At 45.1% G+C, this 26,445-nt stretch overlaps 1 protein-coding gene across 1 annotated transcript in view; it reads left to right on the top strand.

The window, feature by feature from the left end:
* LOC311148196 (laminin subunit alpha-5-like) overlaps nt 1-12,505 on the top strand; it is a gene marked incomplete at both ends in the record, with an annotated part of 57,997 nt that extends 45,492 nt beyond the window's left edge. The window contains 4 exons of the mRNA XM_084185077.1: nt 3,183-3,300; nt 7,303-7,421; nt 7,506-7,676; nt 12,404-12,505. Coding sequence (XP_084041203.1) covers nt 3,183-3,300; nt 7,303-7,421; nt 7,506-7,676; nt 12,404-12,505 — 510 coding nt within the window. The remainder of the gene's footprint in view (nt 1-3,182; nt 3,301-7,302; nt 7,422-7,505; nt 7,677-12,403) is intronic.
* Between the last annotated feature and the right edge of the window lie 13,940 nt (nt 12,506-26,445).

The raw sequence follows: 26,445 nt of genomic DNA, 5'->3' as shown, positions 1-26,445 counted from the left end.
TGTGTGTCTGTCTCTCTGTCTCTCTGTGTCTGTCTCTCTCTCTCTCTCTCTGTCTCTCTGTCTCTCTGTGTGTCTGTCTGTGATGATAGATCGATGGGAACAAGCGTCACACACGCAAACGTCACAGCCAAACACAGCAATTCAATCCTTTCTGTTAATGAATTACTCTCTTTGTTTAGTGCATCAAAGGGAAAACATCTGTTTTTTAACTCACCACTAGATGAATAGAGAAGTTAAGCTCACAATTCATAACATCGATGACACCACATTGTATCAGCCTTGGCTTCTGAAGTGTCCAGGGCCGCATCCCAAATGGCACCCTATTCCATATGTAGTGCACTACTTTTGACCAGAGCCCTATGGGGAATAGGGGGTAATTTGGGACACAACCCAGGTTAAGTGTACATTTTCAGGTCTAAATGTTATTGTGTGTGTGACATACTAGAAGGAAAGGAAAGGAGGGGATTATTCTGAGAATTCCCCTAATATACATTTACATTGACATTTTACGTAATTTAGCCAGCCACCTCCTTAGTCACTGTGCTCCACTGCAGCATATGAACATGTAAACATTCCATATGCGTTCATGTTTCAGATAAATGTGTTGAATGTATTTTTTACCAGCAGATTTGTCTCTCCATTTCTCTCAATTTCTCTCTCCATTTCTCTCCATTTGTCTCCATTTGTCTCTCCATTTGTCTCTCCATTTCTCTCCATTTGTTTCTCAATTTCTCTCCATGTCTCTCCATTTGTCTCTCCATTTGTCTCACCATTTGTCTCTCCATTTGTCTCTCAATTTCTCTCCATGTCTCTCCATTTGTCTCTCCATGTCTCTCCAGTTGTCTCACCATTTGTCTCTCCATTTCTCTCCATTTGTCTCTCCATTTGTCTCTCCATTTCTCTCAATTTGTCTCAATTTGTCTCAATTTGTCTCTCCATTTCTCTCTCCATTTCTCTCCATTTCTCTCCATTTGTCTCTCCATTTGTCTCTCAATTTGTCTCTACATTTCTCTCAATTTCTCTCTCCATTTCTCTCTCCATTTGCCTCCATTTGCCTCTCCATTTGTCTCTCCATTTGTCTCTCAATTTCTCTCCATTTGTCTCTCCATTTGTCTCTCCATTTGTCTCTCCATTTCTCTCCATTTGTCTCTCCATTTCTCTCCATTTGTCTCTCCATTTGTCTCCATTTGTCTCTCCATTTGTCTCCATTTGTCTCTCCATTTCTCTCCATTTGTCTCTCCATTTGTCTCTCCATTTGTCTCTCAATTTCTCTCCATTTGTCTCTCCATTTCTCTCCATTTGTCTCTCCATTTGTCTCTCCATTTGTCTCCATTTGTCTCTCCATTTGTCTCAATTTCTCTCCATTTCTCTCTCCATTTGTCTCTCCATTTCTCTCCATTTGTCTCTCCATTTTTCTCTCCATTTCTCTCCATTTGTCTCTCCATTTTTCTCTCCATTTGTCTCTCCATTTGTCTCTCCATTTGTCTCCATTTTTCTCTCCATTTCTCTCCATGTCTCTCAATTTGTCTCTCCATTTGTCTCCATATGTCTCTCCATTTGTCTCTCCATTTGTCTCTCCATTTCTCTCCATTTGTCTCTCCATTTCTCTCCATTTGTCTCTCCATTTGTCTCCATTTTTCTCTCCATTTCTCTCCATGTCTCTCCATTTGTCTCTCCATTTGTCTCTCCATTTGTCTCTCAATTTCTCTCAATTTGTCTCTCAATTTGTCTCAATTTGTCTCAATTTGTCTCCATTTGTCTCCATTTCTCTCTCCATGTCTCTCCATTTGTCTCCATTTATCTCTCAATTTGTCTCCATTTGTCTCTCCATTTGTCTCTCCATTTCTCTCCATTTGTCTCTCCATTTCTCTCCATTTGTCTCTCCATTTCTCTCCATTTGTTTCTCCATTTGTCTCCATTTTTCTCTCCATTTCTCTCCATGTCTCTTAATTTGTCTCTCTATTTGTCTCTCCATTTGTCTCTCCATTTGTCTCCATTTCTCTCAATTTGTCTGTCAATTTGTCTCTCAATTTGTCTCCATTTCTCTCTCCATGTCTCTCTCCATGTCTCTCCATTTGTCTCAATTTGTCTCTCCATTTGTCTCTCCATTTGTCTCCATTTGTCTCTCAATTTGTCTCCATTTGTCTCCATTTGTCTCTCCATTTCTCTCCATTTGTCTCTCAATTTCTCTCCATTTGTCTCTCCATTTCTCTCCATTTGTCTCTCCATTTGTCTCTCCATTTGTCTCATTTGTCTCTCCATTTGTCTCTCCATTTGTCTCTCCATTTGTCTCAATTTGTCTCTCCATTTGTCTCTCCATTTCTCTCCATTTGTCTCCATTTGTCTCTCAATTTGTCTCTCCATTTCTCTCCATTTGTCTCTCCATTTCTCTCCATTTGTCTCTCCATTTCTCTCCATTTGTCTCTCCATGTCTCTCCATTTCTCTCCATTTGTCTCTCCATTTCTCTCCATTTGTCTCTCCATTTCTCTCCATGTCTCTCCATTTCTCTCCATTTGTCTCTCCATTTGTCTCTCCATTTGTCTCCATTTGTCTCTCCATTTGTCTCTCCATTTCTCTCCATTTCTCTCGATTTGTCTCTCCATTTCTCTCATTTGTCTCTCCATTTGTCTCTCCATTTGTCTCTCCATTTGTCTCTCCATTTGTCTCTCCATTTGTTTCTCCATTTCTCTCCATTTGTCTCTCCATTTCTCTCCATTTGTCTCTCCATTTCTCTCCATTTGTCTCTCCATTTGTTTCTCCATGTCTCTCCATTTTTCTCTCAATTTGTCTCATCTCTCAATTTGTCTCTCCATTTGTCTCTCCATTTCTCTCCATTTGTCTCTCCATGTCTCTCCATTTGTCTCTCCATTTGTCTCTCCATTTGTCTCTCCATTTGTCTCTCCATTTCTCTCTCCATTTCTCTCTCCATTTCTCTCCATTTGTCCCTCCATTTGTTTCTCCATTTGTTTCTCCATTTGTCTCTCAATTTCTCTCCATTTTTGTCTCCATTTCTCTCCATGTCTCTCAATTTGTCTCTCCATTTGTCTCTCCATTTGTCTCTCCATTTCTTTCCATTTTGTCTTCTCCCGTCTTTGAGAATTCCCCTAAAAATTTCCCCTTTTCATGTTTCTCTGAAAAGTAAATGTTTTTTAAAATGTATTTTAACCTCTTCTTTCTCCAGCTCTTCCATGTGGCCTATGTCCTGATCAAGTTTGCCAACTCTCCTCGACCAGACCTGTGGGTTCTAGAACGCTCCCTCGACTTCGGAGAGACCTACCAGCCGTGGCAGTTCTTCGCCTGTGAGTAGGGCTGGGAATTGCCAAGGACATCACGAAACAATATTATCACGATACTTAGGTGCCGATGTGTACTGCAATTCTCATGATTCTATATGCATTGTGATTCAATACTCTGATTTTATTGTGTTTTGATGTTGCAAACATATTGCTCACTAGATGTCTGCTGCAGAGAGGCTATAGAGAGCCATTTGATAATGAGTTATGATCAATCATGGAAATAAAAGTGCTGAGAACATGTTGGCTCACTATTTAAAAAGATGTAGAACAAGCTATAGGATGAAAAAAAAGTTTGTTTTATAGTTTTTTAGAAATCGATACTTGGAGTCAAAGTATCGATATAATATCGTCCAAAAATAATATTGCGATATGTAACAGTATTGATTTTTTTCCCCCCCATCACTACCTGTTCCTGTGAGTATAACTATTATACACATTTTACTTGCAGTTCCTGAACATTGAGAAGAGAAGGCTCAGGAATAGGATTAGGTTTGTGTGTTTGTGCATGTGTCTTGCGGTTTGGTAGTTGAATCCCTGAGTTCGTTTTTTCCCCTTTTGTATTAAAGTTGTGTGTGTTTTAGATCTTTGTAATTCGAAGGGTTATTCCAAGGTTCCGGGGTTTGGTTTTGGAATAACCCTGAGGGCAGTGGATGGGGGCAGGGGGTGGGGTGGGCTCTCACAGAGCTGCTTCCACTTGACTGGAGGCACCAGCTGTCAATCAATAGGTGGGAGATGGGAACATTCCGAGCATTGCTGCCAGCCCACCTCAGCGTCAGTACACGCCCTGGCTAGATCTGACACAGCCTCGTTATTTTATTATTTTGAGGGAGAGACATAGACCACATCATCATGGTTCAGAAGAGGCTGGGTAAAGAGAGAAACGTGAAGGTAGGAGTGAGAGCAGAAGCTACCGTAGAAAAAAAACGAATGTGTGCGTAAAATAACACATGCGCAGAACGTGATCCAGATTACATTTACATTTTAGATATTTAGCAGACGCTCTTATCCAGAGCGACTTACAGTTAGTGAACACATATATATATATATTATTTTTTTATACTGGCCCCCCGTGGGAATCGAACCCACAACCCTGGCGTTGCAAACGCCATGCTCTATCAACTGAGCTACATCCCTGCCGGCCATTCCCTCCCCTACCCAGGACGACGCTGGGCCAATTGTGCGCCGCCCATGAGTCTCCCGGTCGCGGCCGGCTGCGACAGAGCCTGGATTCGAACCAGGATCTCTAGTGGCACAGTTAGCACTGCGATGCAGTGCCTTAGACCACTGCGCCACTCAGGAGTATCCTTAGCTTTAAGAAACATAGTGTAAGAGGAGCAACAGAGGAGAGAGAGGAAATCCTCATTATCAGTAGATCATGGCTAGTGTTGACTATAATGCTAACTTTTACATTTACATCATTTAGCTGTATTATCAATGGTCTCCTAAAGAGGGCTAGTGTTGACTATAATGCTAACAATAACGCTACAAGCTATCACGCTATCACCATACCTTGGGCTCAGACTCTGAGGTGCAACCGACCCTTCACCCTCTGTATTATCAATGGTCTCCTAAACAGGGCTAGTGATGACGATCAGGCTAACTATCAAGCTAGCGGTCCTGTATTGCTCAGTTGGTAGAGCATGGCTCTTGCACCACCAGGGTTGTGGGTTGGATTCCAGAGGGGGGGAGGGAGGGGGGGGAGAGAGGGAGAGAGAGAGAGTCTTTAACCCAGGGGTTTTTAACAGCCTGAATTCCCACACCTGCTCTCTCGCCTGTAGACGCACACTATAATGACGTTTATAATCAGTGTTAGGGAGTAGTGAATTACATGGACTGTAGTTCAGCAAAATAATGTCATTATATTTTGCTGTAGCTTGGTGGGAGTTCAACTAAATCCATATCTTGTTTGCATTCGTTTTTTGCCATATAGCTAACTACAGCAACTATACACTACTTTCTTTGCAAAAAGAGAAACAAATATTGGTAAAGTAGGCAAGAATGTCCTTTCTGTTTGGAACGTCTGCCTGATTCTCACTTCAAACTGTTTTTGTGTGTAATAGAGGCTAAATTACACAGTGAACTGTTCTTGCAATTTGTAGTCTATAACATCTCAGATTTTAGACGTGATAATTTTTCACCAAGTAGTTTAGATGTAGTGAACTACATTTTCAAAGTAACTTTAGTTAAGTGGACTTAACTAAAACTATACAAACAAAAATATAAGTGCAACATGCGACAATTTCATAGATTTTACTGAGTTAGTTGTTGGTCACAGATACCTTTTAAAAAAAAACATTGTGCCGTGGATCAGAAAACCAGTCAATATCTGGTGTGACCACCATTTGCCTCATGCAGCGCGACACATCTTCTTCGCATAGAGTTCATCAGGCTGTTGATTGTGGCCTGTAGAATGTTGTCCCACTCCTCTTCAATGGCTGTGTGAAGTTGCTGGATATTGGCGGGAACTGGAACACGCTGTCCTACACGTTGATCCAGAGCATCCCAAACATGTTCAGTGGGTGACATGTCTGGTGAGTATGCAGGCAAGAACTGGGACATTTTCAGCTTCCAGGAATTGTGTACAGATCCTTGCGACTTGGGGTCATGCTGCAACATGAGGTGATGGCGGCGGATGAATGGCACGACAATGGGCCTCAGGATCTCGTCACGGTATCTTTGTGCATTCAAATTGCCATCGATAAAATGCAATTGTGTTCATTGCCGTAGCTTATGCCTGCTCATACCATAACCCCACCGACACCATGGGACAGTCTGTTCACAAAGTTGACATCAGCAAACCACTCGCCCACACGATGCCAAACACGTGGTCTGCGGTTGTGAGGCCGGTTGGACGTACTACCAAATTCTCTAAAACGACGTTGGAGGCGGCTTATGGTAGAGAAATGAACATTCAGTTCTCTGGCAACAGCTCTGGTGGACATTTCTGCAGACAGCATACCAATTGCACACTCCCTCAAAACATGAGACATCTGTGGCATTGTGTTGCATGACGAAACCGCACCTTTTTTAGAGTAGGCTTTTATTGTCCCCAGCAGAATGTGTACCTGTGTAATGATTATGCTGTTGAATTAGCTTCTTGATATGTCACACCTGTCAAGTGGATGGATTATCTTGGCAAAGGAGAAATGCTCACTAACAGGGATGTAAACAAATTTGTGCACCAAATTTGAGAGAAATAAAAATAATAATAATAATAATTTTTGTACGTATTAATAATGTGAGGGATCTTTTACTTCAGCTCATGAAACATCGGACCAACACTTTACATGTTGCGTTTTATATTTTTGTTCAGTGTATATTTTTCTTAAGGGTAGCTTTAGTGTAGCTTAACTTCTTCCAATGTGAAGTATTTGGTAGCTTGGTAAACTATATTTTCAGAGTAGCTTCCCGGACACTGTTACTAATCAACACACATCTCAGCTCATATCCAACACAGATTCTTACCATTCTTCTCTAACTGATTATTATTGTGTTTCTTTATATGTGTAAAGAACTGGTGTGTATTTATGTGTTTGTGTATTTATGCAGTACCAGTCAAAAGTTTGGACACACCTACTCATTCCAAGGTTTTCTTTATTTTTACTATTTTCTACATTGTAGAATAATAGTGAAGACATCAAAACTTTGAAATAACACATATGGAATCATGTAGTAACCAAAAAAGTGTTAAACAAATCAAAATATATTTTATGTTTTAGATTCTTCAAAGTAGCCATCCTTTGCCTTGATGACAGCTTTGCACACTCTTGGCATTCTCTCAACCAGCTTCATGAGGTAGTCACCTGGAATGCATTTCAATTAACAGGTGTGCCTTGTTAAAAGTTAATTTGTGGAATTTCTTCCCCCTTCTTAATGCGTTTGAGACAATCAGTTGTGTTGTAATGAATGAATGAGTAGGTGTGTCCAAACTTTTGACTGGTACTGTGTGTTTGTATATTTTATATGTGTTTGTGTATTTACATGTGTGTATGTGTGTTTTAACAGCTTCTAAGAGAGACTGCATTGAGCGCTTCGGACAGCGAAGCATCGAACGGATCAACTCTGACAACGACGTCATCTGTACCACTGAATACTCCCGCATCGTACCCCTGGAGAATGGAGAGGTACAGTGTGTGTGTGTGTGTGTGTGTATACCTACTTTATGTGTGAGTGTGACCTCCGTCCCTCTCTTCCTCTGTCTCTCCCAGGTGGTGGTGTCTCTAGTGAACGGGCGTCCCGGGGCTATGAACTTCTCCTACTCCCCAGTCCTGAGGGATTTCACCAAGGCCACCAACATCCGCCTTCGCTTCCTCAGGACCAACACCCTCCTGGGGCACCTGATGGGCAAGGCCCTCCGCGACCCCACCGTCACACGCAGGGTGGGTACTGGGTTAGGGTACTGGGTACTGGGTTAGGGTTTAGGGTACTGGGTTAGGGTTTAAGGTACTGGGTTAGGGTACTGGGTAGTGGGTTAGGGTACTGGGTAGAGTGGTTAGGGTACTGGGTTAGGGTTTAGGGTACTGGGTTAGGGTTTAGGGTACTGGGTTAGGGTACTGGGTTAGGGTTTAGGGTACTGGGTTAGGGTTTAAGGTACTGGGTTAGGGTACTGGGTTAGGGTTTAGGGTACTGGGTTAGGGTTTAAGGTACTGGGTTAGGGTACTGGGTAGTGGGTTAGGGTACTGGGTTAGGGTTTAGGGTACTGGGTTAGGGTACTGGGTTAGGGTTTAGGGTACTGGGTTAGGGTTTAAGGTACTGGGTTAGGGTACTGGGTAGTGGGTTAGGGTACTGGGTTAGGGTTTAAGGTACTGGGTTAGGGTACTGGGTAGTGGGTTAGGGTACTGGGTTAGGGTTTAGGGTACTGGGTTAGGGTTTAGGGTACTGGGTTAGGGTTTAGGGTACTGGGTTAGGGTAGGGGGCCAGGAGGTAGAGAAGGGGTGAGAGGGTAGGGGGCCAGGAGGTAGAGAAGGGGTGAGAGGGTAGGGGGCCAGGAGGTAGAGAAGGGGTGAGGGGGTAGGGGGCCAGGAGGTAGAGAAGGGGTGAGAGGGTAGGGGGCCAGGAGGTAGAGAAGGGGTGAGAGGGTAGGGGCCAGGAGGTAGAGAAGGGGTGAGAGGGTAGGGGGCCAGGAGGTAGAGAAGGGGTGAGAGGGTAGGGGGGGGCCAGGAGGTAGAGAAGGGGTGAGAGGGTAGGGGCCAGGAGGTAGAGAAGGGGTGAGAGGGTAGGGGGCCAGGAGGTAGAGAATGGGTGAGAGGGTAGGGGGCCAGGAGGTAGAGAAGGGGTGAGAGGGTAGGGGCAGGGGGTAGAGAAGGGGTGAGAGGGTAGGGGGCCAGGAGGTAGAGAAGGGGTGAGAGGGTAGGGGGCCAGGAGGTAGAGAAGGGGTGAGGGGGTAGGGGGTAGGGGGCCAGGAGGTAGAGAAGGGGTGAGAGGGTAGGGGCAGGGGGTAGAGAAGGGGTGAGAGGGTAGAGGCCAGGAGGTAGAGAAGGGGTGAGAGGGTAGGGGCCAGGAGGTAGAGAAGGGGTGAGAGGGTAGGGGGCCAGGAGGTAGAGAAGGGGTGAGAGGGTAGGGGGCCAGGAGGTAGAGAATGGGTGAGAGGGTAGGGGGCCAGGAGGTAGAGAAGGGGTGAGAGGGTAGGGGCCAGGAGGTAGAGAAGGGGTGAGAGGGTAGGGGCCAGGAGGTAGAGAAGGGGTGAGAGGGTAGGGGCCAGGAGGTAGAGAAGGGGTGAGAGGGTAGGGGGCCAGGAGGTAGAGAAGGGGTGAGAGGGTAGGGGGCCAGGAGGTAGAGAAGGGGTGAGAGGGTAGGGGGCCTGGAGGTAGAGAAGGGGTGAGAGGGTAGGGGCCAGGAGGTAGAGAAGGGGTGAGAGGGTAGGGGCAGGGGGTAGAGAAGGGGTGAGAGGGTAGGGGGCCAGGAGGTAGAGAAGGGGTGAGAGGGTAGGGGGCCAGGAGGTAGAGAATGGGTGAGAGGGTAGGGGGCCAGGAGGTAGAGAAGGGGTGAGAGGGTAGGGGGCAGGAGGTAGAGAAGGGGTGAGAGGGTAGGGGCCAGGAGGTAGAGAAGGGGTGAGAGGGTAGGGGCCAGGAGGTAGAGAAGGGGTGAGAGGGTAGGGGCCAGGAGGTAGAGAAGGGGTGAGAGGGTAGGGGCCAGGAGGTAGAGAAGGGGTGAGAGGGTAGGGGCCAGGAGGTAGAGAAGGGGTGAGAGGGTAGGGGGCCAGGAGGTAGAGAAGGGGTGAGAGGGTAGGGGGCCAGGAGGTAGAGAAGGGGTGAGGGGGTAGGGGGTAGGGGCCAGGAGGTAGAGAATGGGTGAGAGGGTAGGGGGCCAGGAGGTAGAGAAGGGGTGAGAGGGTAGGGGCCAGGAGGTAGAGAAGGGGTGAGGGGGTAGGGGGCCAGGAGGTAGAGAAGGGGTGAGAGGGTAGGGGGCCAGGAGGTAGAGAAGGGGTGAGAGGGTAGGGGGCCAGGAGGTAGAGAAGGGGTGAGAGGGTAGGGGGCCAGGAGGTAGAGAAGGGGTGAGAGGGTAGGGGCCAGGAGGTAGAGAAGGGGTGAGAGGGTAGGGGGCCTGGAGGTAGAGAAGGGGTGAGAGGGTAGGGGCAGGGGGTAGAGAAGGGGTGAGGGGGTAGGGGCAGGGGGTAGAGAAGGGGTGAGAGGGTAGGGGCAGGGGGTAGAGAAGGGGTGAGGGGGTAGGGGGCCAGGAGGTAGAGAAGGGGTGAGAGGGTAGGGGGCCAGGAGGTAGAGAAGGGGTGAGGGGGTAGGGGGTAGGGGGCCAGGAGGTAGAGAAGGGGTGAGAGGGTAGGGGGCCTGGAGGTAGAGAAGGGGTGAGAGGGTAGGGGGCCTGGAGGTAGAGAAGGGGTGAGGGGGTAGGGGCAGGGGGTAGAGAAGGGGTGAGAGGGTAGGGGCCAGGAGGTAGAGAAGGGGTGAGAGGGTAGGGGCAGGGGGTAGAGAAGGGGTGAGGGGGTAGGGGGCCAGGAGGTAGAGAAGGGGTGAGAGGGTAGGGGCCAGGAGGTAGAGAAGGGGTGAGAGGGTAGGGGCCAGGAGGTAGAGAAGGGGTGAGAGGGTAGGGGCAGGGGGTAGAGAAGGGGTGAGAGGGTAGGGGGCCAGGAGGTAGAGAAGGGGTGAGAGGGTAGGGGCCAGGAGGTAGAGAAGGGGTGAGAGGGTAGGGGGGGGCCAGGAGGTAGAGAAGGGGTGAGAGGGTAGGGGGCAGGGGGTAGAGAAGGGGTGAGAGGGTAGGGGGCCAGGAGGTAGAGAAGGGGTGAGAGGGTAGGGGGCCAGGAGGTAGAGAAGGGGTGAGAGGGTAGGGGGCCAGGAGGTAGAGAAGGGGTGAGAGGGTAGGGGGCCAGGAGGTAGAGAAGGGGTGAGAGGGTAGGGGGCCAGGAGGTAGAGAAGGGGTGAGAGGGTAGGGGCCAGGAGGTAGAGAAGGGGTGAGAGGGTAGGGGCAGGGGGTAGAGAAGGGGTGAGAGGGTAGGGGGCCAGGAGGTAGAGAAGGGGTGAGAGGGTAGGGGGTAGGGGGCCAGGAGGTAGAGAAGGGGTGAGAGGGTAGGGGGCCAGGAGGTAGAGAATGGGTGAGAGGGTAGGGGGCCAGGAGGTAGAGAAGGGGTGAGAGGGTAGGGGCCAGGAGGTAGAGAAGGGGTGAGAGGGTAGGGGCAGGGGGTAGAGAAGGGGTGAGAGGGTAGGGGCCAGGAGGTAGAGAAGGGGTGAGAGGGTAGGGGGCCAGGAGGTAGAGAATGGGTGAGAGGGTAGGGGGCCAGGAGGTAGAGAATGGGTGAGAGGGTAGGGGGCCAGGAGGTAGAGAAGGGGTGAGAGGGTAGGGGGCCAGGAGGTAGAGAATGGGTGAGAGGGTAGGGGGCCAGGAGGTAGAGAAGGGGTGAGAGGGTAGGGGCCAGGAGGTAGAGAAGGGGTGAGAGGGTAGGGGCCAGGAGGTAGAGAAGGGGTGAGAGGGTAGGGGGCCAGGAGGTAGAGAAGGGGTGAGAGGGTAGGGGGCCTGGAGGTAGAGAAGGGGTGAGAGGGTAGGGGCAGGGGGTAGAGAAGGGGTGAGGGGGTAGGGGCAGGGGGTAGAGAAGGGGTGAGAGGGTAGGGGCAGGGGGTAGAGAAGGGGTGAGGGGGTAGGGGGCCAGGAGGTAGAGAAGGGGTGAGAGGGTAGGGGGCCAGGAGGTAGAGAAGGGGTGAGGGGGTAGGGGGTAGGGGGCCAGGAGGTAGAGAAGGGGTGAGAGGGTAGGGGGCCTGGAGGTAGAGAAGGGGTGAGAGGGTAGGGGGCCTGGAGGTAGAGAAGGGGTGAGGGGGTAGGGGCAGGGGGTAGAGAAGGGGTGAGAGGGTAGGGGCCAGGAGGTAGAGAAGGGGTGAGAGGGTAGGGGCCAGGAGGTAGAGAAGGGGTGAGAGGGTAGAGGCCAGGAGGTAGAGAAGGGGTGAGAGGGTAGGGGGCCAGGAGGTAGAGAAGGGGTGAGAGGGTAGGGGGCCAGGAGGTAGAGAAGGGGTGAGAGGGTAGGGGGCCAGGAGGTAGAGAAGGGGTGAGAGGGTAGGGGGCCAGGAGGTAGAGAAGGGGTGAGAGGGTAGAGGCCAGGAGGTAGAGAAGGGGTGAGAGGGTAGGGGCCAGGAGGTAGAGAAGGGGTGAGAGGGTAGGGGCCAGGAGGTAGAGAAGGGGTGAGAGGGTAGGGGCCAGGAGGTAGAGAAGGGGTGAGAGGGTAGGGGCCAGGAGGTAGAGAAGGGGTGAGAGGGTAGGGGGGGGCCAGGAGGTAGAGAATGGGTGAGGGGGTAGGGGGCCAGGAGGTAGAGAAGGGGTGAGAGGGTAGAGGCCAGGAGGTAGAGAAGGGGTGAGGGGGTAGAGGCCAGGAGGTAGAGAAGGGGTGAGGGGGTAGGGGGCCAGGAGGTAGAGAAGGGGTGAGAGGGTAGAGGCCAGGAGGTAGAGAATGGGTGAGAGGCGTCCTTGTCCCTTGTAGTATCAGATGGGTTCTTTGTGTCAGTTGCCATGTCTAGTTGGGTCCATTTGTTTTCTATTTTTTATTGTATGCACTTTGAGATTATTCTGTAATAAATTATTATTATTATGATTCATTAAAATAGGCAGATATATTGTGCAATCACTTGTCAATTTGATCTAACGTCTTCTTGCTGTGTCCGTCTCTCTGCAGTATTACTACAGCATCAAAGACATCAGTATCGGGGGACGGTGTGTGTGTAACGGACATGCTGAGGCCTGCGACCCACACAACCCCAACCACCCCTACAAGTAAGAAGGACAGTCTGACTATACACTAATATATCATATATTCTAGAGTAGAGATTACTACACCTCAATAGATTATAGAATAGAGATTACTACACCTCAATAGATTCTAGAATAGAGATTACTACAACTGAATAGATTCTAGAATAGAGATTACTACACCTCAATCGTTTATAGAATAGAGATTACTACACCTCAATAGATTCTGTATAGATTACTACACCTCAATAGATTCTAGAATAGAGATTACTACAACTCAATAGATTCTAGAATAGAGATTACTACACCTCAATAGATTCTAGAATAGAGATTACTACACCTCAATAGATTCTGTATAGATTACTACACCTCAATAGATTCTAGAATAGAGATTACTACAACTCAATAGATTCTAGAATAGAGATTACTACACCTCAATCGTTTATAGAATAGAGATTACTACACCTCAATAGATTCTAGAATAGAGATTACTACACCTCAATAGATTATAGAATAGAGATTACTACACCTCAATAGATTATAGAATAGAGATTACTACACCTCAATAGATTCTAGAATAGAGATTACTACAACTCAATAGATTCTAGAATAGAGATTACTACACCTCAATCGTTTATAGAATAGAGATTACTACACCTCAATAGATTCTAGAATAGAGATTACTACACCTCAATAGATTATAGAATAGAGATTACTACACCTCAATAGATTATAGAATAGAGATTACTACACCTCAATAGATTCTAGAATAGAGATTACTACACCTCAATAGATTCTGTAGAGATTACTACACCTCAATATATTATAGAATAGAGATTACTACACCTCAATAGATTCTAGAATAGAGATTACTACACCTCAATAGATTATAGAATAGAGATTACTACACCTCAATAGATTATAGAATAGAGATTACTACACCTCAATAGATTCTAGAATAGAGATTACTACACCTCAATAGATTCTAGAATAGAGATTACTACACCTCAATAGATTATAGAATAGAGATTACTACACCTCAATATATTATAGAATAGAGATTACTACACCTCAATAGATTATAGAATAGAGATTACTACACCTCAATAGATTCTAGAATAGAGATTACTACACCTCAATAGATTCTGTAGAGATTACTACACCTCAATATATTCTGTAGAGATTACTACACCTCAATAGATTATAGAATAGAGATTACTACACCTCAATAGATTCTGTAGAGATTAATACACCTCAATAGATTATAGAATAGAGATTACTACACCTCAATAGATTCTGTATAGATTACTACACCTCAATAGATTCTGTAGAGATTACTACACCTCAATAGATTCTGTTAATTCATTTAAGACATTATGTCTACATTGGATTTCCCCTTGCCCTGAGACATGGCTGTCATAGGAGTATACTGCCATGATTCAATCCCAGATTTCTCCCTTACTTACTTTCACTGGTGATTTGATAATGTAGTCTTCTACACCACATCATATCCTGACTCCCCTCTCCCATATGAATGAACCGGACTCCCCTCTCCCATATGAATGAATCTGACTCCCCTCTCCCATATGAATGAACCTGACTCCCCTCTCCCATGTGAATGAACCTGACTCCCCTCTCCCATATGAATGAACCTGACTCCCCTCTCCCATATGAATGAATCTGACTCCCCTCTCCCATATGAATGAACCTGACTCCCCTCTCCCATATGAATGAACCTGACTCCCCTCTCCCATATGACTGAACCTGACTCCCCTCTCCCATATGAATGAACCTGACTCCCCTCTCCCATATGAATGAACCTGACTCCCCTCTCCCATATGAATGAACCTGACTCCCCTCTCCCATATGAATGAACCTGACTCCCCTCTCCCATATGAATGAACCTGACTCCCCTCTCCCATATGAATGAACCTGACTCCCCTCTCCCATATGACTGAACCTGACTCCCCTCTCCCATATGACTGAACCTGACTCCCCTCTCCCATATGAATGAACCTGACTCCCCTCTCCCATATGACTGAACCTAACTCCCCTCTTTACCTCCCACCTACGTGTATTTTTTGTCAAAACTTTTTGTGGAAGGTACTAGCTATGCTGCATACAGACTCTCAACGTCATCAAGATACGTTGAGTTTCCCTGCAGGCCTATTTGGCAGGGAAACTGTGAAGTGAGCTGTGGCCTGTTTCTGTTTTTGAGTTTTTTATTAAAGAATGTGAAACAATTGAGTGTCTTCTTGCTGGTTTTAATTAAAGCATAGCTGTTCTTTATATGGCCTAAAATAGAAATATAATCACATGGGATACATATTCTATAGGCTATATCTTACTGAATTGTTATCAATAATTAAAATAAAACAGTTCAGGTGGAAAAATATGGATCTGGTAAAAGGCCGACATTTGGACGTTTTCAAAATAAAAAAAAAGACTGTCACATGACTATAGAAATGGAAACATTGTGGTTTTAGAGACACAATGTAAGCCTAACAATAGCCTATGATTAAGGGGGACTACAGTCAATCTGTTACTGGGCTCTCGCCATCATTATAATTAGGATATTCACACGATGCCTTTGGGTGTTGCGCAATAGCCTACACATTTGCGCACAGTGGACTAGGTGTCCAATCCGAAGCACAGGAACGTATGAAAACACTAACGCGTTACCTCGATGCTTTCTTACTAGAACCTGCTGTAAATAAAGCAGAAAATACCACTTTTTAATCACTCTGTCGTTCATTAGAAATTATTTACTGGGTCAACTGATGATGATAAACTACGTACTGTGGTAAACTATAGCTCACCGAATGCACATCCAACATTTTACATTTTAGTCATTTAGCAGACGCTCTTATCCAGAGCGACTTACAGTTAGTGAGTGCATACATTCCCCCCCCCGTGGGAAACGAACCCACAACCCTGGCGTTGCAAGCGCCATGCTCTACCAACTGAGCTACACGGGCTGTAAGCCTATGCATAATTATTGAAGAACCACGTTAATGACGAATCAAGTTAATGTGACTCTTTCGGTTATCTTTGGCTATAAAATAAATATATTTTACAATGTCATAGGCCTACATCATTTTGGTGATGTGAAGATTGTTTTTCTGAGAAAGGTTTGTCAGCAGCCGTTGAGCGCACCATCAGAATGATTGTCCTGCTGGTGATGGCCAATCAGGTTTCGATAGGCTTCTTATTGTTTTCAGATGATTGATTAGAATTAAGCTTCCAGAACATTCACACCTAATAATAATATGCCATTTAGCAGACGCTTTTATCCAAAGTGACTTACAGTCATGTGCGCATAATTTTTTATGTATGGGTGGTCCAGGGGATCGAGCCCACTACCCTGGTGTTACAAGCGCCGTGCTCTACCAACTGAGCTACAGAGGACCACCTAGCTAAACTGTTAAATCAGCACACAGTCTGGACACTTTCATTTTTTACATTTTTAGTCATTTTAGCAGACGCTCTTATCCAGATATTTTTATTTTTATTTTTATTTTCATACTGGCCCCCCCCCGTGGGAATCGAACCCACAACCCTGGCGTTGCAAGCGCCATGCTCTACCAACTGAGCTACACGGGGCCACTTTCCTACCTGTGCAGGTCAGTCACATTTCCGTCTCCCAATTTCATATCGAAAAAAAAATGCAGCCAATTGATACAGACTTTCCGAATGGTGCCGCTCAAGTATCCTAATAATACTCCTCCAATCTATGGAGAGATATTCAGTATGTTGCTGGAAACAGCATGATCGAGTCCCTCGAGGGAATCGGCCCCAGTAAGTTGCTGTGCAGAATACCTGATATCCTAAAAACTCCTCATATTTTATTTTATTTTATTTATTTCACCTTTATTTAACCAGGTAAGCCAGTTGAGAACAAGTTCTCATTTACAACTGCGACCTGAAAGTGAATGCGTAGCGCCTTGCTATTCAACGTGTGGTGTTAGAGTCTACTACTTTCAAGGAAATAATATTATCGTAGGCCTAGTTTTATTATGTTGATAATTAGATTCTAGAGCCATTTGAAATCAAATGAATTATTAAACGGTTGAAATAACTTTTCTTTCGATTTCTTTGTTTCTTCATTTGAACTTTATTTTGACACAGGTTTATTTGTTATTAGTAGGTTTTAGGGGATGAGATTTTCCCAGTAATCCGTCCTGTTTTATTTATTCTGTCAACATTGTAGAAACTAGATTAGATATAGACCTAAGTATAGTAGCCGTTCTGCGCTCACTAAAATCACAACGTTTCCATTTCTATAGTCGTGTTACAAAGTGTTTTTTAATTGAAACGACCAAATGTCGGCCTTTAACCATCCGGATATTTTAGACAATATTCTGCCCATATGAACACATTTTATTCAGGGCATATGGCCTATGGGAACCAATTTCTCTATAGGCCTACGGTATATAAAATGTTCGGTCCATATGAATGAATGCAGCACATGCTTCCTGAGACTTGTTCAATCGCATGCAGTTCAGTTCAGTTTATTTAAAAAAAAATTATAGACAAAGAAGAGATGATATCAAGGTGCGAAATAACATTAAACACGGGCTAACTTAATCAAAAAAAAATGTGAGCCTTCACAAGTTTTCCAGTGAGGCTGTAAAATATGACACGTTGAGGTGGTGCTTCCGTTACCTCCCAGACCTCCTTGGGTACCTGCAGCCCTTGTTTCAGTCTGTGTTGATTTACTGAAGCTGCGTCCCCAAATGGCACCTCATTCCCTACGTAGTGCACTACTTTTCACCAGAGCCCTATGGGCATAAGGGTGACATTTGGTACAGAACCATTTGTTTTTAGCTCTGTGTTGATTTAGTGAGTGTTTTTAACATCAGCGCCAGCTTGTGTGTAGCGGTGTAGACAGACTGTTCAGAGGGACCTCTTAGAGCAACACGTGGCCAATAATGATGATCTGTGTTGTTCTTTTATCAGAATGATGTCCCCTCTAGCTGTGGGTTTAAGAGACAGCTTCCTGTTCTGAACACAGGGGCGTTGATTAGTGGTAGGAGTTGCTGCAGCCGTTGCCAAATTATTCACGACAACAAATAATAACGGCTATTTGCAAAGTGCTCTGTGATTTGTCAAAACACATCTCTTAAAGTATACATGGAGAGGAGAATAAGGGGGGAGAAGGAGAGAGAGAGGGAAGAGAGAGGGAAGAGAGAGGGGAGAGAGAGGGGAGAGAGAGAGAGAGGGGAGAGAGAGGGGAGAGAGAGAGAGAGAGGGGAGAGAGAGGGGAGAGAGAGAGAGGAAAGAGAGAGAGGAGAGCGAGAGAGAGGAGCGAGAGAGAGGGGACTTTCGTTATAATTAAATTGTTTTATCATATCAAAGTAATTTGCTTATAAATCAACTTATGTTAAACTGTTCTGGCTAAAAGCCCCGCTTCCCTGCTTCAAACCAGTTGGCCTCCAATGACTCTGGGGTATCAGGTTACATATCCACAGCCATTGGATGCTCGGGAGTCCCACCTTAACGCTCATTCGCTGATCGGACTGTCCGTCAATTCGTGGCGAAACGGTACGTTACAGGTACACAATCTATACAACTCGATCACACCGACAGCGTTATTGCGCAACATGGTATGCAGCATCGTCTGGACATTGTGTGCAACAAAACTTCAACGTTCACATTCTGTTACCGTTTCTGTCAAGCCGTCGTCGATAAATCCAACGTACGCACCACACGGAACGCACTGCAACTGCCTCTGCAACGCAATGCTGCAAGGCAAACGCGGCGTTCCATTGGAAATGAAATGTACTTCTGTTGTACCGAAATGCAATGACACAGTCGGTGTGATTGAGGCGTTACAACGCTGCAAAGCTGGGAGTTTTACTGCAGCAAAAGGGAGTTCTATGACAAACACAACACAGATTGATTTAAATCGAATTTCATTTAAAAAACTCAGTGATAAAAACCACTTGGTGTTCATCACAGAGACAAACTTTATATTACACGAAAGCTGAGATCGTGACAAATCAGCTGTGACAAGCAGCTCTATGTTACGTTCACAGGGGATAGAGACAGCAATTAATGAGAGCAGTGCACCAGGAAATTTGTCAGATTTTCCCTGACCACTAATTATATATACAGTGGGGAAAAAAGTATTTAGTCAGCCACCAATTGTGCAAGTTCTCCCACTTAAAAAGATGAGAGAGGCCTGTAATTTTCATCATAGGTACACGTCAACTATGACAGAAAAATTGAGAATTTTCTTTCCAGAAAATCACATTGTAGGATTTTTTATGAATTTATTTGCAAATTATGGTGGAAAATAAGTATTTGGTCACCTACAAACAAGCAAGATTTCTGGCTCTCACAGACCTGTAACTTCTTCTTTAAGAGGCTCCACTGTCCTCCACTCGTTACCTGTATTAATGGCACCTGTTCAACCTCAAACAGTCACACTCCAAACTCCACTATAGCCAAGACCAAAGAGCTGTCAAAGGACACCAGAAACAAAATTGTAGACCTGCACCAGGCTGGGAAGACTGAATCTGCAATAGGTAAGCAGCTTGGTTTGAAGAAATCAACTGTTGGAGCAATTATTAGGAAATGGAAGACATACAAGACCACTGATAATCTCCCTCGATCTGGGGCTCCACGCAAGATCTCACCCCCGTGGGGTCAAAATGATCACAAGAACGGTGAGCAAAAATCCCAGAACCACATGGGGGGACCTAGTGAATGACCTGCAGAGAGCTGGGACCAAAGTAACAAAGCCTACCATCAGTAACACACTACGCCACCAGGAACTCAAATCCTGCAGTGCCAGACGTGTCCCCCTGCTTAAGCCAGTACATGTCCAGGCCCGTCTGAAGTTTGCTAGAGTGCATTTGGATGATCCAGAAGAGGATTGGGAGAATGTCATATGATCAGATGAAACCAAAATATAATTTTTTGGTAAAAACTCAACTCGTCGTGTTTGGAGGACAAAGAATGCTGAGTTGCATCCAAAGAACACCATACCTACTGTGAAGCATGGGGGTGGAAACATATCATGCTTTGGGGCTGTTTTTCTGCAAAGGGACCAGGACGACTGATCCGTGTAAAGGAAAGAATGAATGGGGCCATGTGTTCGTGAGATTTTGAGTGAAAACCTCCTTCCATCAGCAAGGGCATTGAAGATGAAACGTGGCTGGGTCTTTCAGCATGACAATGATCCCAAACACACCGCCCGGGCAACGAAGGAGTGGCTTCGTAAGAAGCATTTCAAGGTCCTGGAGTGGCCTAGCCAGTCTCCAGATCTCAACCCCATAGAAAATCTTTGGAGGGAGTTGAAAGTCCATGTTGCCCAGCGACAGCCCCAAAACATCACTGCTCTAGAGGAGATCTGCATGGAGGAATGGGCCAAAATACCAAAAAATTAAAAATAAATAATGTATGCACTCACTAACTGTAAGTCGCTCTGGATAAGAGCGTCTGCTAAATGACTAAAATGTAAAATGTAAGTCTGGTTCATCCTTGGGAGCAATTTCCAAATGCCTGAAGGTACCACGTTCATCTGGACAAATAATAGTACGCAAGTATAAACACCATCGGACCACGCAGCCGTCATACCGCTCAGGAAGGAGACGCGTTCTGTCTCCTAGAGATGAATGTACTTTGGTGCAAAAAGTGAAAATCAATCCCAGAAGAACAGCAAAGGACCTTGTGATGCTGGAGGAAAACGGGTACAAAAGTATCTATATCCACAGTAAAACGAGTCCTATATCGACATAACCTGAAAGACCGCTCAGCAAGGAAGAAGCCACTGCTCCAATACCGCCATAAAAAAGCCAGACTACGGTTTGCAACTGCACATGGGGACAAAGATCGTACTTTTTGGAGAAATGTCCTCTGGTCTGATGAAACAAAAATAGAACTGTTTGGCCATAATGACCATCGTTATGTTTGGAGGAAAAAGGAGGGACTTGCAAGCCGAAGAACACCATCCCAACCGTGAAGCACGGGGGTGGCAGCATCATGCTGTGGGGTTGCTTTGCTGCAGGAGGGACTTGTGCACTTCACAAAATAGATGGCATCACGAGGAAGGAAAATTATGTGAATATATTGAAGCAACATCTCAAGACATCAGTCAAGTTAATGCTTGGTCGCAAATGGGTCTTCCAAATGGACAATGACCCCAAGCATACTTCCAAAATTGTGGCAAAATGGCTTAAGGACAACAAAGTCAAGGTATTGGAGTGTCCATCACAAAGCCCTGACCTCAATCCTATAGAACATTTGTGGGCAGAACTGAAAAAGCGTGTGCGAGCAAGGAGGCCTACAAACCTGACTCAGTTACACCAGCTCTGTCAGGAGGAATGGGTCAAAGTTCAACAATTTAAAGGCAATGCTACCAAATACTTATTGACCCACTGGGAATGTGATGAAAGAAATAAAAGCTTAAATAATTATCTTTACTATTATTCTGACATTTCACATTCTTAAAATAAAGTGGTGATCCTAACTGACCTAAAACAGGGAATTTTTACTAGGATTAAATGTCAGGAATTGTGAAAAACTGAGTTTAAATGTAATTGGCTAAAGTGTATGTAAACTTCCGACTTCAACTGTGTGTATATATATATATATATATATATATCCCCTATAAATCTGTTATTACACCAGATTGTATATAACCCCTATAAATCTGTTATTACACCAGATTATATATAACCCTATAAATCTGTTATTACACCAGATTATATATAACCCCTATAAATCTGTTATTACACCAGATTATATATAACCCCTATGAATCTATGTTATTACACCAGCAATGGGCTTGTGAACTTTGAGAATACGCTGTATATTGTTATACATGCTTTTGTCCTTGAATGACCAGATGAATGCAGTAGGTTGTTTTCCCGGTCTATTTTGGCCACACTGTAAACTGCAGGTTGTTCATATTAAATGGGATTAAGCAGGGTGAAGTTCTGCGACTGTAGAGGGATTAACTCTTTCATTGATAGATCCGGTTTCTCTCCAGGTATGTAACGGAGCGGGTGGGCACAGTTTTCAATGTCTGACGGCACTAAAGAAGTTTAAAAGAGTTAGAGGAATTTGAACGTTTGGCTAAAAGTTCAACCTCAAGTATTAGGCCTATTTTTGCCTATTGTGTTTTGGTAACAATGGGATGTTAGAACGCAAGGCGCTATTGATCTGAAGAAGAGCCATCACAGAGCTACACACACACACACACACACACACACACACACACACACACACACACACACACACACACACACACACACGAGCTGTCATGAAGTTAGAGAACTACAGACAGATAGAGACGGATACAGGAAGTCTCTGTTTTAATATAATAATATGCCATTTAGCAGACGCTTTTATCCAATGCGACTTACAGTCATGTGTGCATACATTTTTACGTATTGGTGGTCCCGGGGATCGAACCCACCTCCCTGGCGTTACAAGCGCCATGCTCTACCAACTGAGCTACAGAGGACCACCACATTTTGACATGTCTATTCATCCATGTTTGTTTATCTTCTGTTTGTTTAGCTGTTGATGTGTGTGTTGTCTCCTCTAGACTGCAGTGTGATTGCCAACACAACACTTGTGGGAAGTCATGTGACCAGTGTTGCCCCGGGTTCAACCAGCTACCATGGAAACCAGCGACCATTTCCAAGGCTAACGAGTGTGAACGTGCGTGTTACCCCCCTCATCCCACCACCCCTACCACCACACCCCACCCCACCGCACACACACACACACACACACACACCTACCTGCTCATATCTCTCTGGCTGTCTCAGTAAACCTCTGTCCCCTAAGATAAGGCTCAGTAACTATCCCCTAAGATAAATCTCGATAAGGCTCAGTAACTATCCCCTAAGATAAGGCTCAGTAACTATCCCCTAAGATAAGGCTCAGTAACTATCCCCTAAGATAAGGCTCAGTAACTATCCCCTAAGATAAGGCTCAGTAACTATCCCCTAAGATAAGGCTCAGTAACTATCCCCTAAGATAAGGCTCAGTAACTATCCCCTAAGATAAGGCTCAGTAACTATCCCCTAAGATAAGGCTCAGTAACTATCCCCTAGGGAAACAGGAACAGTCCATGGCTCATCTCACTGACACCGCTTCAACCCTCCATTCATACTGGATACACACAGATACACTTGTGCAAACACACATCATCATGAATGCTCCAGTTATTTTTAATCATGCGTCCACAGACATCACAATGACATTCACCAAAATGAATGAAAACAAGAGAGAGAGAGTGACCTTCTCACAACGGCTTCGCCAGAACAGAAAAACTAAAGTTATCATGTTGTTTCAGTTTGATAAAAAGCGGCGTGCTGAGTGAAGGGGTGCCAGTCACACTAGTTCTGATCTGAGCAGACCGTGTGGATAAGGCTGTGTGTGTGTGTGTTGTGGATAAGGGTGTGTGTGTGTGTGTGTGTTGTGGATAAGGGTGTGTGTGTGTGTGTGTGTGTGTGTGTGTGTTGTGGATAAGGGTGTGTGTGTGTGTGTGTGTGTGTGTGTGTGTTGTGGATAAGGGTGTGTGTGTGTGTTGTGGATAAGGGTGTGTGTGTGTGTTGTGGATAAGGGTGTGTGTGTGTGTTGTGGATAAGGGTGTATGTGTGTGTGTGTGTGTGTGTGTTGTGGATAAGGGTGTGTGTGTGTGTGTGTTGTGGATAAGGGTGTATGGCTAAGGTAACCTCTCTGTCGCTGAAGGCTGATAACAACAGATAAAATCACAGCTTTTTTTGTTTTCTCAGACTCAGTAAAAATAGCATTACCTAAGGTCTCTTTTGGGTCAACTGGGATGTGTGTTTTTCTGTGTTCAGTTTGTGCAAGGTTGGGATGTCGGTTTCCTCGGATGCCTCTTTCTCGCCTTAATCTAATCTCAATGCTTCTTGAAAGATTTTCTCCGTCCATCTTCTTCTATCTCAAACCCTTGGGCCCATCAGAGGTCCCTGAGAACCAGGGTTAGGGTCAGGAGGTCAGTTCACTTCCTCAAAAGTCTGTTTACATCCTGAATTGACTGAATTGAAATGGGTTTGTAAATGATCGTTTTGGTTGGGATGAGACGGGTCTGTAAATGATCGTTTTGGTTTGGATAAGACTGGTCTGTAAATGATTGTTTTGGTTGGGATGAGACGGGTCTGTACATTTTAGTCATTTAGCAGACGCTCTCATCCAGAGCGACTTACAGTTAGTGAGTGCATACATTTTCATACTGGCCCCCCTGGCGTTGCAAGCGCCATGCTCTACCAACTGAGCAACACGGGAGGCTGTAAATGATGGTTTTTGATTTGGATGAGATGGGTCTGTAAATTATCGTTTTGGTTGTGATGAGACAGGTCTGTAAATGATAGTTTTGGTTGCGATGAGACAGGTCTGTAAATTGTGGTTTTGGTTGCGATGAGACAGGTCTGTAAATGATAGTTTTGGTTGCGATGAGACAGGTCTGTAAATGATAGTTTTGGTTGCGATGAGACAGGTCTGTAAATGATAGTTTTGGTTGCGATGAGACAGGTCTGTAAATTATAGTTTTGGTTGCGATGAGACAGGTCTGTAAATTATAGCTTTGGTTGCGATGAGACAGGTCTGTAAATGATAGTTTTGGTTGCGATGAGACAGGTCTGTAAATGATCGTTTTGGTTGCGATGAGACAGGTCTGTAAATGATCGTTTTGGTTGCGATGAGACAGGTCTGTAAATTATAGTTCTGGTTGCGATGAGACAGGTCTGTAAATTATAGTTTTGGTTGCGATGAGACAGGTCTGTAAATTATAGTTTTGGTTGCGATGAGACAGGTCTGTAAATGATCGTTTTGGTTGCGATGAGACAGGTCTGTAAATGATAGTTTTGGTTGCGATGAGATAGGTCTGTAAATGATAGTTTTGGTTGCGACGAGACAGGTCTGTAAATGATAGTTTTGGTTGCGATGAGACAGGTCTGTAAATGATCGTTTTGGTTGCGATGAGACAGGTATGTAAATGATAGTTTTGGTTGCGACGAGACAGGTCTGTAAATGATAGTTTTGGTTGCGACGAGACAGGTCTGTAAATGATAGTTTTGGTTGCGATGAGACAGGTCTGTAAATGATCATTTTGGTTGCGATGAGACAGGTCTGTAAATGATCGTTTTGGTTGCGATGAGACAGGTATGTAAATGATAGTTTTGGTTGCGACGAGACAGGTCTGTAAATGATAGTTTTGGTTGCGTTGAGACAGGTCTGTAAATGATAGTTTTGGTTGCGATGAGACAGGTCTGTAAGACCAGTGTGTGTGTGTGTGTTGATACACATGACATACTTACATGGTGACCTTGTAGTAATGTTTTCCTTGTTTGTGTGTCAGTCTGTTTCATTCACTGTAGCTCATCTTTTATTTTGCATTTATATCCAATTGGTAGTTACGACCTTACGAAGCACGACCCGCCAAGCCACTCTGCTTCTTATCACACTAACCCAGAAGTCAGCCGAACCAATGTGTCGGAGGAAAACACCGTCCAACTGACGACAGAAGTCAGCTTGCAGGCGCCCGGCCCGCCACTAGGCGTTTTTTCAAATTTTATACGTTCACATGTCAGTTTTGTGTGGTTTCAAACTTTCTGACGAATGGAAATATCTTTGTGTGATACAGTTGAGGTGATTCCTTATTTTCTGTTCATATCTTTCAGCATGTAACTGTAACCGCCACTCGTTTGACTGTTACTACGACCCCGAGGTAGACCAGAGGAGAGCTAGCGTCAACATCCAGGGACAGTACATGGGGGGTGGAGTCTGCATGGAATGTCAGGTACTGGTACTGCTGCCCTTTATCAACACCAACACATCCTGATAGTAGAAGATGATTACAGAAGCTAGCGAAAGACAGGGAGTAGACAAGTGAAATTAACATTTGTTCAACAGGGTAAATATATCAATCAATCGACCATAAAACATGTCATTGACTCGTTGTATGTCATTGACTCGTTGTAATCCTGTGTTGTATTTCATTGACTCGTTGTAATCCTGTGTTGTATGTCATTGACTCATTGTAATCCTGTGTTGTATGTCATTGACTCGTTGTAATCCTGTGTTGTATGTCATTGACTCGTTGTAATCCTGTGTTGTATGTCATTGACTCGTTGTAATCCTGTGTTGTATGTCATTGACTCGTTGTAATCCTGTGTTGTATGTCATTGACTCATTGTAATCCTGTGTTGTATGTCATTGACTCATTGTAATCCTGTGTTGTATGTCATTGACTCGTTGTAATCCTGTGTTGTATGTCATTGACTCGTTGTAATCCTGTGTTGTATGTCATTGACTCGTTGTAATCCTGTGTTGTATGTCATTGACTCATTGTAATCCTGTGTGGTATGTCATTGACTCATTGTACCTTGTTTTCCACTCCCAGCATCACACCGCTGGTGTCAACTGTGAGCGCTGTGTCCCCACCTACTACAGATCACCTGACCATCCCCTGGACTCCCCATTGGCCTGCTCCCGTGAGTGACAGCTTATATTCAAGCTAAAATACATGTTGATTGGTCTGTTTGAAAGATAATATTTTATTTGTCCCTTGTGTGGAAAGAAAATGGTGTTATAGCTGAACTGTAGGTCTTGAAGATATTTTTTCTTAAAAGTTATGTTTGTCACTTGACAGCAGATTAATACAGTTGATTGTCTTCGTTCACTTCCTCCTCCTCTTCCTCCTCACCCTCTTCCTCCTCCTCCTCCTCCTCCTCCTCTCTGCAGCCTGTGTGTGCCAGTCGGAGTTCACAGATGGTACCTGTGAGGATCTGACGGGTCGTTGTTACTGTAAGCCGAACTACACCGGCGAGAACTGTGACTCCTGTGCCGAGGGATACATTAACTTCCCACAATGCTACTGTAAGTATTTCAGAATTTAAATGTTTTATAGTTCTCATAAAAAGGGTCTTTGGGTGCAAAGTTGTAGGGATGTAAACTGGAAGAAGTCGTCTTAGGGACAGTTTT

This window comes from Coregonus lavaretus (assembly GCF_964263955.1).
Source record: "Coregonus lavaretus genome assembly, chromosome: 20".
In the NCBI taxonomy this organism is placed as follows: Eukaryota; Metazoa; Chordata; class Actinopteri; order Salmoniformes; family Salmonidae; genus Coregonus; species Coregonus lavaretus.
The sequence above is the reverse complement of the archived record's forward strand: the minus strand, read 5'-3'. Positions and strand labels throughout refer to the sequence as shown.